Consider the following 13,867-nt stretch of genomic DNA (forward strand, 5'->3'; position numbering starts at 1 on the left):
ACGTCTTACCAGAAAGCTGTTATCTTTGGGGTTTGTGGTCAAGCTCAGCCCCAGACGCATATTATCCTTGCGTTCCGACACATTGGAAAGAGTTACTCTTCCTTGGGAAAAGAATGTCAAAGTTAAGCATGATATAGAACGAGGCAACGGCTGTGGCACAGATTGCTTCATATAGCATTTACTCAGCCTCTCGACTTTTAGCACAATCACTCCCCGCTAGCAGTTAATGCTTAGTTTTCCGGGGGGGGGGGGGGACAACGACAAGCAGGGCTGTGCATGTGCAAAGGTGGAAATCACCTTCACTCACTCTCCCCAGGGACCTTGTGATCTTGATTAACTGTAACACGTCAGGTTTTGGAACCTAACATAAACATTAAAAGCTGGTTCCACTGTCCCATTAGGGCCACCCACGTGTTGGCATATCACCATTTCATGCAGGCCAGTGGGTTTCACTTTCCACTTAGAAATGCTTCAGTGCCCCAGGGCTATAAGGAGAGACTTGAAAGACAAACAAGAGCTGGCCTTTTCTTTTGAATTGAAAATGATTATAGGGAGCAGCCTTTTACTGCAGGGGTTGGGAACCTGTATTCAACCCAAGGGCCAAATTCGATTTTGGAGAAACTCTCAGGACCCACATGTCACTAGTGGGTGGGGCCAAAATACAATTATTGATATTTTTCCAGCATAACTGTATCTTAAAATCCATACTGCCATTAACTAAGCCGCAGGAGAGGCATTTTGACATTTAAGAATATGGAAAACTGCAAAAAAGCTGGGAAGCTACCAAATGACAAGAAATTTGAGGGAAGTAGGTGGGGGGTCAGGGGACAGGGGTGTGCCCATTTGGGGAACTCTGGAGGGCCAGATTGGGACCCCAGGACTGAGGTTCCCCATCCCTGTATTTCTGTAACGGCTGCTTGACATAAGTGACGCTATGTTTGATCAAACTAATTAATCTAGATAGAAAAGTCAGACGTTGGGCATCGCTAAATAGTTGAACAGCAGCTTTAAAGAAATTGTCTGCATTTCATAGAACCTCTACCCACACCCACCAGCATCTCGCTTAAGAGTCTGTGGTGAGGCAGATTTCCTCTTTCCTCCCCAGTCGCCTTGGTAACGGTCTGCTGCAGGAAAGTTGTGGTCAGCTAGAAATTTTCGTTTTAGTAAACAGCTTTCTGCACATGCTCTATTTCCTTTGTCAAACTGACTAATAAAACAGCTGGCAGACCCAGAAATCCTCAGAGAAGAATATTCCTTGGCAAATGTAATGTCTTCTCTCCATTGCAATGCGAATGCCTTTCTTTCTATTAAAGATGTGTTGGATCATAAGAAGCATTTTCGTAATGTTTGGGCCGCAACACATCTAAGCCAATGACTGGCTGATCTTGGATTAGCCCTTCTACCTATGAACTTTTAGCTAGAGCTGCCAGGAGCCGAACCTAGGTCTTCTTCATCGGAAGGTGTACCACCAAGCTACGCACCCCCACATACTGTAGCTCTGGAAGAATCAATCAGCATTCTCTTAAGGAGTTTTCATGACTCTTAATCCTCCTCCCGAATACTAACATATCATATTCATGGATATGAATAAGGTTACTGGGAGTTTTGCATGTGAATATGGATATACTTTTGTGCAACTCTTAATCATTTCAGTGGGGCACACAGAGAAGGTGCTCATGATCCCTTTTATCCCAGAACTTTACCTAGATTGAGCTTGGAACAGGTGCTGTTGGTTTCGCCATTCACCGAACACTTGTAAACATCTCCAGTCTTCTGTTGCCCGCTTGTCTCATATGGGGCTCCTACCACCAGCCTAGAAGAAAATATCATTATTTTTTTGGTCCATGTCTTTTATTGTCTTACGTATTTCTTCACAAAATTTGAAATGCTCCACTTTGAATAGAAGCTTAAGAATTCTTTACATCATTCCTTTGTGATCTTCCCCAACCCACAAAGCATGAGCCACAGAATTGAGCAGGAAGGAGGACATGCGTGATAGATCTGTTCAAGGAAACCTATTGGGAGGATTTCAAGGGGAAAAATGAATAAACAGGCCCCTTTTAAAAAGTGGAGGGGTTCTGGTGGGGATAGTGAAGTAGATAGGGCTTCTCCCAGCAAAGGGCAGAATAACAGATTGTAAAATGAAGGTAGAATATAATGCAAAGCTGGAGTTGGGCCTGGTAAAAGTAAAGACAGGAAAAATGGAAGGAACTATAGAAAAAGGTTGAATATGTGGTAAGCAAGAGTTACTAAATTATATAGGAAACATGTGAACGGCGAGAGTAGAGACTGGATCTTGGAAAGCAGTGCCCCCGATGAAGATTTAGTGTTCCCCATGGAGAAAACCACTGAATGCAAGTTCTGAAGGGGCTATTGGGAAGATGAATAGTTGGCTACTTTTTCCTTCAGTTCTGTGCAGAACATAAGACCATCACCTTATAAGGTGCTGTCTTAAACCAAGAGACTATTTGCCTATCTAGTCTAGTCTGACTGGCAGAGACTCACAGGCAGAGCAATACAAAGTGTGGGCCCTACTACCACTACTTAGGCTGACCAACTGTCAGGACTTCCCCAGATATGTCCTGGTTTTTCTTCTAACTGGGGTGCCGGGGGGATTTTCTATAATTTTCTATAGTGTCCTGGAATAACACGTTTTCCCCTTTAAGGCCACCATTAGTATGGTGTGTGTGTGGAAATGACACACTTTCTGGAGGTGCAGCATTCCTCCCCCCCTCCCCACTGCTCCAAAGGGGAAAGTGTGTCATTCCTGGACATTATAGAAAAGGCCCCGATTAGAGCAGTGGGGAGGGGGGCAGGAACGTCATGTTTTCCCCTCCTCCACTCTAATCAGGGCTTTTAAGACCCTGGTTGGAGCAGAGAGGGGGAAGCTGCTTTCAGGGGCCTCAGGGAAATGCATCATGGGAAATGCCATGTCGTGGTGGGGGGAAATGATGCACTACCCAGAGGCCCTGGAAAGCATGTCGTCCCCGTCCCACCCAGTATCCTTTTTTTTTGGTTTCCCAAATATGATCACCCTACCACTACTGAATTATGTCTCCTCCCCCTACAAATTGCTAAATTTTGTGAACTGCCCAGAGAGCTTCGGCTATTGGGTGGTATAAAAATGAAATAAATAAATAAAAATGAAATAAATAAATAAATATATGCACTCCAATAGGCTCTTCGGGTGGGGAGCTGCTGGTTGGGAAACTCACTGAAATATGAACAGGGAATGCACACTCTGGAGATAATTTCCCCCACAGCAGATCTAGCACCAAACTACTCTTTAAACTGATGGAAATTTAAATTCATTGTGAGCTTTTATTAGGAAAACTGCTGGTAGGGGCAGCAGCAAGTGTTCTGCACTGGCCCATCTGGATCTTGCCCATGCACTAAGCATTCAACCCAGGTAAACGTGCAATTTCCATAACGGGGAAAAAAAGTTTAACATTTGGACATGTTCTTACTGCGTATTCATTTGTTATCTCACATCACGCTGTAGAGGCTGTTTGCAGCGCGGAGAGGAGATTGGTTCTCCGCAACCAACCGCACTTGTGGAGCAGGACAGAATTCATTTGACTCCGGCAGCTCCCCACAACAGCCGGGAATCATAAGGAAATCTAAACAATGACTAATTCCTGTTTGGAACAGAGATCCTCTTCAAATCACCCGAATCAAAAACTGGCAGGAGTCAAAAAGTCTGGGCTCTTAATATGTCAGCTGATATTGCAATGGAGGACAGGAATCAACGTCACTCACTGTAATTTCCTAGAAGCAGAACTGGTCTTTAGTTATGACATGGTAGGTCAGATTGGAAGGTTCCCGCCTATCTTTGAGGAGAGCTTTGAATCAAGGATTGGAGTCAAGCTTCTCCTTCTCTTCCTGCCCCAGAACAACTTGCCCGCGAGTGAGGTAGCACTCGTTAGTACCATGGGCCCAGGTGGCCCAGTGGGGACAGGACTTCCTTGTTCAATTGCAGCCCGTGCAGCGTGCCTCCAGTTGTTTAGGGCCTGCTATTGCTGTGACGAGAACGCACATATTAAACACGCATAATATGTGTTTTTTCCACTCAGTGGTGATGGGGAGAAGCAAAGAGACAGTGTCAAGCAGGCTTCCTTTTGGAATAATGCCTCTATGTCCTGGATCGTTGAGGCACCACCTCCAGATAGTCCTTCTGTTGAATTTGGTCCTGCTGGAGCTCGGGGGCCCTTCCCCAGGCACTTATAGAATCTATTCTGAAAATGTCCCAACGTGCTGCTTGCAACACTCTGTGGTTGGCAGGGGATTTGAAGACAGAACAGTATTTTGGTTTCTTTCAGTCCTGTGATTGAGGCTGCCCCATTTTTTAAATGTCTCATAGTCATCTGGTAATAGGGTGACCAACTGTCAGGATTTCCCCGGATTTGTCCTGGTTTTTGTTCTTTCCATGGTGTCAGGGGGGATTTTCTATAATTTTCAATAATGTCCTGGAATGACACACCTTCCCCTTTAAGGCTGCCATTAGCATGGCAGGAGGGAGTGACATGCTTTCTTGAGGCACATCATTCCCCCACCCCGAGCTCCAATTGAGGTCTTAAAGGGGAAAGTGGGTCATTCGTGGACATTATAGAAAAGGCCCCAATTGGAGTGGATGGTGGTGGTGCAGAATGAAATCCTTTCCCCTCCTCCACTCCAATCGGGTTCTTTAAGATGGCGGGGGAATAACGTACTTTCTGCAGGACTCAGAAAGCTGCTTCCCCACACACACACTAGGTGTCCTCTTTTTGGGTTTCCCAAATATGGTCACCCTATCTGGTAAGATACATTTCATGGCTGCATCCCTCATGTACCTTTGCATTATGAATTCTTTTGTATTCAGAAGCAAAAAGCAGAACGTTCATTCTTTTTAAATGAGAATGTACTTGCTTTCTATGCTATCTTAGGCCCCATTCAAATCCACCACTCTACAAAGTTAATAATGGAAACAGGCATCTTATTTTTGAATTGCAAATAGCATATCTAGCTGTCTATATGCGGAGAAACCGGCGCAGTGGCTGCGGATCTGTGCTGCATCAGTTATATGACGCAGACGCGGCTATGCAGGTTCCGCAGGCCTTTTCCATGAAGTTGCACAGTGAAAAAAGTCAGGGTCTTACCCCAACTTCTTCAATGGGAGCAACAACAGTATGGCTCTTTGCCATCTGACGTCGCTCCAGGGCTAATCCGGGGGCAGTCCTTGGTGGAAGATGACCGGTGATTGGTCACCTTCCACCAGGAAGAGGGTGAGGGGTGGCTCTGGTACCTGGATGGCTGCCAGAAACCCTGCGCTCCCTCCTCAGCATCAGGACTACCCAACACCACCCAGGAAGAGGAATACCATGGGATTTTGGTGGGAGGGGGCACCATGAATAGCCCCCAGGAAGCCAAAGAAGGTGAGAAGAGACACCAGTTGTTGCCTGTCGTGAGCAGTAGCCAGTGTTCAGACATCTGTAATAACTAATCCTTATATCCACCTTGAAAGTAACTGGGAAAATATTTCCAGAACTGCCAAGTTTCCTTCCGTCTCAACTGCTGCAGCTCATTAACAATCTAAAGTTCAACCCCAATGGAAAACAATGTGTCATTATCCAAGAAAGACAAAAGACAGTAGCTTCCTTTCTTTTCAAGATTTTGCCACATTCCATTGAATTGTCTGTTATGATTTTGGTTTCCTCCATAGCTTTGAGCTTGGATTACTCATTGTTTAATGCTTTATATAGCTTTGGAATCATGATACCATTGGAATTGGGTGGGAAATGTTTAGGTTTACTTGGAAAAGATAATTAAAATTCCTGAAAAAAAAACTAAGTGGGGTATCCATCCCACTGTGCCTTGAAATGAAGGTGGAGGGAATTAAATTGGCATATATTTGCATATAGTAATCCTTGTTAATAATATATTATCACATATATTTATACACATAGGTTAAAGATTATAATAGCCTACTCCAGTCTCATAGAGTAACTTTATTCTACCAGGCATTTTAAAGTATTTAAAACTCTCTGGCTATTAATTCTGCTTGCATCTTCTATTTCTGTTTGGTTGTATTGTTTAGTTTTTTTGTAAACTGCCTTGAAATCCTAGATTAAAATGCAGTATATATATTTTTAAATGCATACATAGATATTGCTATTCTGCTTCCAACCATGGGGCCGTCTATAGGTGGGGAAAGCCCCATAGTGGCTGTGGATCTGCACTGCGGCAGCTAGATGATGCAGGTGCAGCTTCGCAGCCACTGTGGAGCTTCCCTGCAATGCTGCAGTTTGAAAAAAAATGGGGATTTACCCCAACTTTTTCAAATGGAGTTATGTCAATACAGCACTTCCACTGTCTGATGCCACTCCAGGGCCACTCCAGGGTCAACCTGGGGCAGTGCCTGGGGCAAGGCAACTGACAATGCTCACCTTCCACCAGGAAGAAGGTGGGGGGCGGCTCTAGTACCTGGCATGCTGCCCAGAAACCCCACACGCCATCCTTGGTGTTGGGATTACCTTACTCTGTCCTTGGAGAGGGAGAGCGTGAGGACTGAGGCCTCAGCTAGACGAGCGGGTGAAAGGGCAATGATCTGCTATTTTATGATCGCAAGATCGTCGCCCTCATTTACACGTGGCATGCAACATCGCTGCTGCCATTTTGTTTTAGTTTTTAAAGGAGAAGGAGCGTACGAGCGCTTGTACACAAAACAGTAAGTTGTTGTTTTTTAAAAAATCCCTGCTCCCCCCACCCCACTGCCGATGGGCACAGAGCTACTGAGGAGCTCTGTGCCCTGTGCCTGGCTCCCGGCTCCTCACGGTTACTTGTGAGGAGCCGGGACAAACCATGACACTCAGCCACACGTTTCGTGGTCTTGGGATCAGCCCAGGACCTCGGAAAAACTGGGCTAGAAGGGTAGGGCAAAATCCTGGGGAAATGGAGGGATCATCCTTCCCTTCCCCCGGGATCCCCTGTGTGTGATCTGGACGCACAGGGATGATCCCAGGGCGGTCCCCAGGATAAGCCCTCGTCTAGCCATGGCCTGAGAGGTAGGTGGCACCAGCCTGGCGCCGTGAAGACAGCCCCCCTGACTAGAAACTATCATAATACTACTCATGAACAATAAAATAAAATTGGGTGAATGTTGAGAACTAGATCAAAGTCTGAGATTGCTAGACATGTTATCCATATTTTGCTGAATTTGTCTTGGGTTTGAGTTGTGGACTGGTGATGAAAAAGACTAGTTGGGTGTTATATACGCCAAGAAGCCTTGCAGAAAATACGTTCATTTAGAAAACTCACTTGATAATTAGACACGATAGTGTCTGATATACAAAACCGTCTTCTTTTGCTCTAAAGGAATTAAAGCATTACTATTTGAAGCTTTTTCAGAGCAAGCATAGTTGTGTGGGGTTTTTTTTAAAAAAGAATTAAATACCTAGCATAAAACCAAACCAGCTGTGTTGGGTCTATTTTTCCAGCTGCAATGTGGAATGGGGCAGAACAAAAACCATTCCTTCATTTTGCCTTTCTGGACTTTGAAGCAACAGGGCTGCATGCAATTCTAGCACAACATTTCCATGTTAAGGCTGTAGGCAATATTTTATTTTTACTTGAGGCTTATAACTCGAGACAAAAATTGATCCAACCCACAAGGGCCAGGGTATAATTGTACTAACATGCAGGTGCCGGTTACTTTTCCACCTCCTGGTTTGGTTCTCAAATTAGACACATTTAAACAGAGAGCAAAATCAGAGTCGGGCATCTGTCGTGTCGTGGATGGAGTGACAGACAGCGGCAGAAAGGGGCAATGGGCAGCTCAGAGAGTCAAGATGTAGCTCCTTGGGCCAATGAGCAAGTGAAATCTGTTTTTATAGGAACCCAGGAGTCAACGGTCTTCTCAGATCTGCATTTGCAGACTCACTTCTTCATGTTTTACCCTATATCTGCATGGCAGTATTGCTGCTGTTGCGACAACTGAGTCATCTTGAGTCTTGATCCATCTTCTTGACCCATCAGTTGAAGACTGTCTGGCCTACTGGTGAAATGGAGCTTTCTTGGCTGAACTCTGCAGTTCCCTTCTTTGGCTAGAGCTGGCTGGCAGTGGGCTGGCTGCACCCCTGGCTGAGACCCTTCAGGTCAGGACTTCTGGGTCGATAGTGACCCACCCAGAACCCTGCCTGTGCTCCAATACGTACACACCAGCATCAACAACAGACTCCCGTTCACTTCCACCGAGAGCTCTCCTCTGCCTAAAACCGCTGTCAGCACGCTGCAAGGACTGGGTTATGACAGTGACGGTGACTGACAGCCCATGCCTGGCTGACATGTGTTCATGTTCATACCTACCCTTTGGAGAGTGAAGGTGGAAGAGGGCTTGTGGGAGAGGAAGCCCCAGGCTGCAGAGGGCATATCTGATTGATGCTAGCTTGCTGCTGCATTGCAATGGGTGTTCTTCCTACAGATTCTTTTTATTTGCGTGTGAAAGGAGGGAGACAAATCCAGACACCTGGTTGCCACAGAGGAGGTGAAAAGTAAAACCAGCCAAAACACAAGAATCCTGAATTTCATCAGCACATTTTTTACATCTAGCACTCTTATTGGCTTTTCAGTTCTACATCTAATCAGCTGCCCGTTGAAATAATAAAGTTACCAGGGAAGCAGCTATTCAGTTACACTTTCTAAAAAAGATCATATTTCCCCCAAAATATTTTTGTGAATAATGTAAAAGACATCAGGGGGGAAAGGGGGTGTTTTTGGAAAAAGGAGGCAAGGGAAGCAGCGAAGGAAAAGGCTGTTCTTCGCAATCAATGGAACACTTAATCTCCAACACAAACTCAAAGCAGCTAATTTATTCAAGATGGGCCTGGGCGACGACAGAGTGTTTAGAACTGAGTTTAATGGGCTTGGTTGGAAAGCAAGAGCATGTAGCGGGCAGTTTGGGTCGAAAGCGATTTGATAAAGCGAAGTGACACCCCAGCATATGGAGGATACTTCACTGCCAAAGACCAAGCTTGTAGGAATTATGTTTACAGCACAATCCGATGCTGTTTTGTCCTTCGTAGCGTTTCAGATCTTTAGTGTTTTTATTATTTTTATTGTACACTGCCCTGAATGTTTTCATTGAAGGGCAGCATAAATAAATGAATATATGTTTACTTTCTGCACAATCCGTTTTGGGTGGGGGTGGGGGTGGGGGAAACGACAAGTAGGCTGGGTGCTGTTGCCAGAGGTACAAGGCAGTCAGGTGAGGGGGAAGCGAGGAGCAGGGAGAGGGGCAAAGAAGCCTGCTGGGTCATTTCAGGACACATGACGCAGCCGTCCATTCACTGTAGCACTGGGTTTTTAATGCGATAATGCGCATCTTCGCATTTGCAATTTTCTGCAACTTTTAGATCATGTCCAAGTTTGCACCACATTGTGATTATGTGACTTTGGGGGAGTTAAATCACATTTTGACATGTGGGTGGAGCTTTGAGGGTAGGACAATGTGCTTGGCCTATTTCCCGATTTCCCACCTATCAGCTGCCTCATTCCTTCGCACCGTTTTTAGTTTTGACTTCTCTGATTCTGCTACCTCGTTCCTTCCCCCCTCCTGGTTTGTCTGTTATATGAATGTGCAGAGCTCCGCATATAAAATTTATAGCTTCCATCGTCTCTCCTCCGTAGCATCGCACCATCGTATATGCGCATGTGCACATTTATAACTGCACTATAAAAAAAATTCAGAAAATAAATCGCTGTTGCTGCTACAGTGTGACACTCATTACCTAGATTCGAAACAACAAAAGTTTGGGGTTTTATTTAATGAGGATCAATCCCGTTGTCGTATAGAGGGGGCACAGAGTTTCAGTGTTTCTTTTTAAAAACTTCTCTACTGTAGCTTTCACAACAACCAGCCCTGGCAATAGGCAGCCCTGGCAAATAGCCTCACCACACTCCGAAATTGGCTCTGCTGGCAAGATGTGCCAACTCCAGATGTAAAGACAACTCACACATTTGGCGGCAGGGTGGATCAACAACTTTCCCTTTTAGTTGCTATTCTGGAAACATAAAAAAGTAAGCAGAGCGCACTGGTGATTCCTTGTAACTGTAATGAAACTTCTGCATTCCTACGTATGTGTGTGTGTGTGTGTGTGTGTATAGACCTACAATTCCAGAAATACAACATATGTACCATCTCATATTGCATCAAATCCAATGTTTTGCAACATTGGATTCCCACATGTTTGTGTTTAAAAACCATGAAGGGCTTTTTGCATTTGTAGACCAGCCTTTGTTGACTAGCAGCTGAATGCTGTTGGGCTGACTCCGAGCTCCATCACACCGGGGGGGGAAACACACTCCCCACTGTCGCTTCTCCACCCGTGTTTTCGTTCCTCAGTTACTCCTCTTTCAAAAGAGGAAGTACACAACGAGCACAAGGCTCATTCAGTCTGCTGTTCTAATGGCGCTGCTTCACCTGTACACAGCAGGAGAGAGCAGCAATTCCGAGTTGGAATTCGGACTTAACCAGGGTTTTTCTTGTGGTGCTAGAAAGGCCGGAAGGGGTATGGGAGGCAGACGACATCATGTGAGGGACTCCGTGAGTGCCCAGGAATGAGCGTGCAATAAAATGCTCATCAGATGGAGCTTTCCATTGGACTTGAAGTGATGGAGAGTTCTGTCTGTGCCTGTGACAATCGAATGCTAGCTCACCAGCTCTGAGACTCATAGGTGGGGTGTTCCCGACATGAACCTACTCCGTACACTATGCTCAACATTTAAGGTCCTCCTCCGGGTACCTACTCCAAGGGAAGCTCAGAGGATGGCAACAAGGGAGAGGGCCTTTTCAGTGGTGGCTCCCCAATTATGGAACAATCTCTTCGACGAGGCTCGTCTGGCGCCAACATTATTATATTTTCAGAGCCACGTCAAGACTTTTATCTTCTCCCAGGCATTTAACAGCATATGTTGAGTTTTTAACTGATCCAGAATAGATGGATATTGTATGTAATGCATTTTTATGCTTTTAATGGTTTTAAATTTTGTATATTTGTTCTTAATGTTACATGTTTTAATCTTTGTAAACCGCCCAGAGAACTTCGGCTATGGGGCGGTATATAAATGTAATAAATAATAATAATAATAATAATAGATTATGTCACAAGGCTGCCAACTTTCAAAAAGCAAAATACCTGGTTCCAGGGTAAAACCTAGCAGGATAGCTGTGTGATGCTCCAGGGGAAAAGGGCTGGGGAAGGACTGGGCGGAATTAGGGAGGAAATGGGGCGGGGGGAGAGAAACCCTCTGAGTTTCCATTTCTTTTCAGAATAATTTCTTTTTCGGAATTGTAATAGTGTGTTAGTCAATTACACTGCTGCAAAGATTGAACAGTAATAATTTTAGTGATACTGAATTTCTAATCTGTACCCTCTAACATTTCACAAATAGAGGGACATTTTTGTAGGACTCCAATTTGAATACCAATGGTCACTGGTATTAATGGTTGGTATTGAGCTTCCCACCACCACCGCTGCACACTTTTACACATTGGTGAAGACTCTGCTCCACCTGCACATTTTTTTTACCCTGCAATCTAGAGCTGGAAGGGGCCTATAAGGCCATCAAGTCCAACCCCCTGCTTAATGCTGGAATCAATTCTAAAGCATCCCTGACACCATCAAGTCGTATTTGCCTTCCTGTATTAAGAGTTCAAGTTTGTTCTGTTTGTTTCCCGTACTCTGGGCATTAGTAAACAGACATCGAAGACCATGTGCTTTATAGTCTGGCTTCCTTCCTACATTATTGTGACTATTATTGGGTGCTATTAGAGCTGTTCCCTCTGTTATGGTGCATGAGCCTTCGTCCATTGTTGCCTTCAGGTTTATGTCTCCCTCCCCTGTAGGATTCAGTTTAAAGCCCTCTTGATGAAGTTCTTCATGCTGTGGCCAAATGCATTCTTCCTGGTCCTTACGAAGGGTAATCCGTCCCTTGCCAGCGGTTCATCTTCCAAGAAGCATAGCCCATGGCTCCAGAATCCAGATATTTCAAGTGAGCACCACCTTCATAGCCAGTCCCTTACTGAATTAGAATTTCATCGTGCTTTGTCCTATAACAGGTTATCAAGCATTCAAAATGAGCCCCATCAGCACATTAAAAGACAGGCTGTGTGCTGCTTGGTGCCTTAGCACTCATGCACACACATTTACAGCTGTGTGTACTAGAAACAAGTCATCCACCACTTCACTTAGAGATTGAAGAGACCCTGGCAAAGAAGGTAAATCTGAAAGACTGATAACTGTAGCAACCTACAATCAGAAATACTTAACGCAAAGCCAAAATAGGGACAGCAAGCATAGGTAAACAAGCAACACTCTTAGGCCTTGATATCAAAAAGAACTTGCATAATACGTAGATTCTAAAAATCTACAGACTGGGGCAGAAAATTTAATTCTTCTAATGGGTGTTGCAAAGAGAATTCCAGAGCAGGGTATCACGCTCTGCTGCGTTTAGAGGATGGATTTTAAAAGTGCATTAGGGACTTATCACTTTCCCCAAAAGTTTTTCCCTAAGAAAATGTACATCACTGTGATTTAGGGTCTTGAACTTGGAAGTTCCACAAATGCTTGTTTCATTCAAATCTGTCCGTAGCAGAAGGTGCTAATATTCTATAACGTATTATTATACCAAATATTACTTTCAGGATAATATATCAAACTGAAACGTTTTCTTAAACAGATGATTCATTTTAGAAGGAGGCCCTACAGCTTCCTCTCTGGCAATTGCATTAGGATTAGGTATTCATGCTACTACCTGTCTCCAGGGGAGCTTTTTAATATACAGAAAATGGACAGTGTATTGGGCATCCTTCACAGCCCTTCTTTGCAACAGCTTCTTGTTGTCTTCCTTTCTTTCCCCTTTCTAATAAGCCCGAAGTAGCTTAGTTTTCCATCATATCGGCTTTTTGCTCCAGTTTCAAGCCCAGGCTTTTTCTAGTATTTGCGCCCAACTCTTGGAAGTAAGCCCAACTGAGTTTAATGGAGCCGGCTGTCCTTGACACGTTTTTGCAGTGCTATTAGTAAAGGATCTACTTCTGGGTTAGGAGGGGTGGAAAAATGGTTTGGGGTTTTACAAGATGAAAGAGCTGCAGGCCTTGGGGCAGGAGGAACATGTTTGGAAGTGCACCATGCAGGTTGTCTCACTGCTGCCACAGATTCAGCAAACAATGTCTGAGCTGCTCTAACACCTGTGAAACCAGACCAAAGCCATGTGGAAGATACATTAGCCTCCCCCTTGTTCAGGCACGACTAAGTTTAGGCTGATATTGATAGTGAAGGGGGAGCCAAAATTGATGCACGAGGAAGCAGTTATTTCCATTTCAGAATGGGGGAAATCAGTGGATAGTTTCTGAGAAAGAAAAACAGGTTCAGACAGGATCGACACAGCTTTGTCTGAAGAGGACCCTGAAAGGCCTTGACATCTTGCCTTTGAAGCACAGCTATCCATAGGACGAGGACTGCATTTTGCCACAACCTTACATAGGGTGACCAACTGTCAGGATTTCCCCGGATTTGTCCTGGTTTTTGTTCTTTCCATAGTGTCAGGGGGGATTTTCTATAATTTTCAATAATGTCCTGGAATGACACACCTTCCCCTTTAAGGCTGCCATTAGCATGGCAGGAGGGAATGACATGCTTTCTTGAGGCACATCATTCCCCCACCCCGAGCTCCAATTGAGGTCTTAAAGGGGAAAGTGGGTCATTCGTGGACATTATAGAAAAGGCCCCAATTGGAGTGGATGGTGGTGGTGCAAAATGAAATCCTTTCCCCTCCTCCACTCCAATCGGGTTCTTTAAGGTGGCGGGGGAATAACGTACTTTCTGCAGGACTCAGA

At 44.8% G+C, this 13,867-nt stretch overlaps 1 protein-coding gene across 1 annotated transcript in view; it reads right to left on the reverse strand.

Annotated features, from left to right (window-relative positions):
- ITGA11 (integrin subunit alpha 11) overlaps window positions 1–13,867 on the reverse strand; it is a 101,339-nt gene that overhangs the window by 57,792 nt on the left and 29,680 nt on the right. The window contains exons 3-4 of the mRNA XM_063142347.1: window positions 1,704–1,813; window positions 10–101 (exon numbers count right to left, since the gene is read on the reverse strand). Of these exons, the coding sequence (XP_062998417.1) occupies window positions 10–101; window positions 1,704–1,813 (202 nt within the window). The remainder of the gene's footprint in view (window positions 1–9; window positions 102–1,703; window positions 1,814–13,867) is intronic.

This window comes from Elgaria multicarinata, chromosome 16 (genome assembly GCF_023053635.1).
Source record: "Elgaria multicarinata webbii isolate HBS135686 ecotype San Diego chromosome 16, rElgMul1.1.pri, whole genome shotgun sequence".
NCBI classification, from domain to species: Eukaryota; Metazoa; Chordata; class Lepidosauria; order Squamata; family Anguidae; genus Elgaria; species Elgaria multicarinata.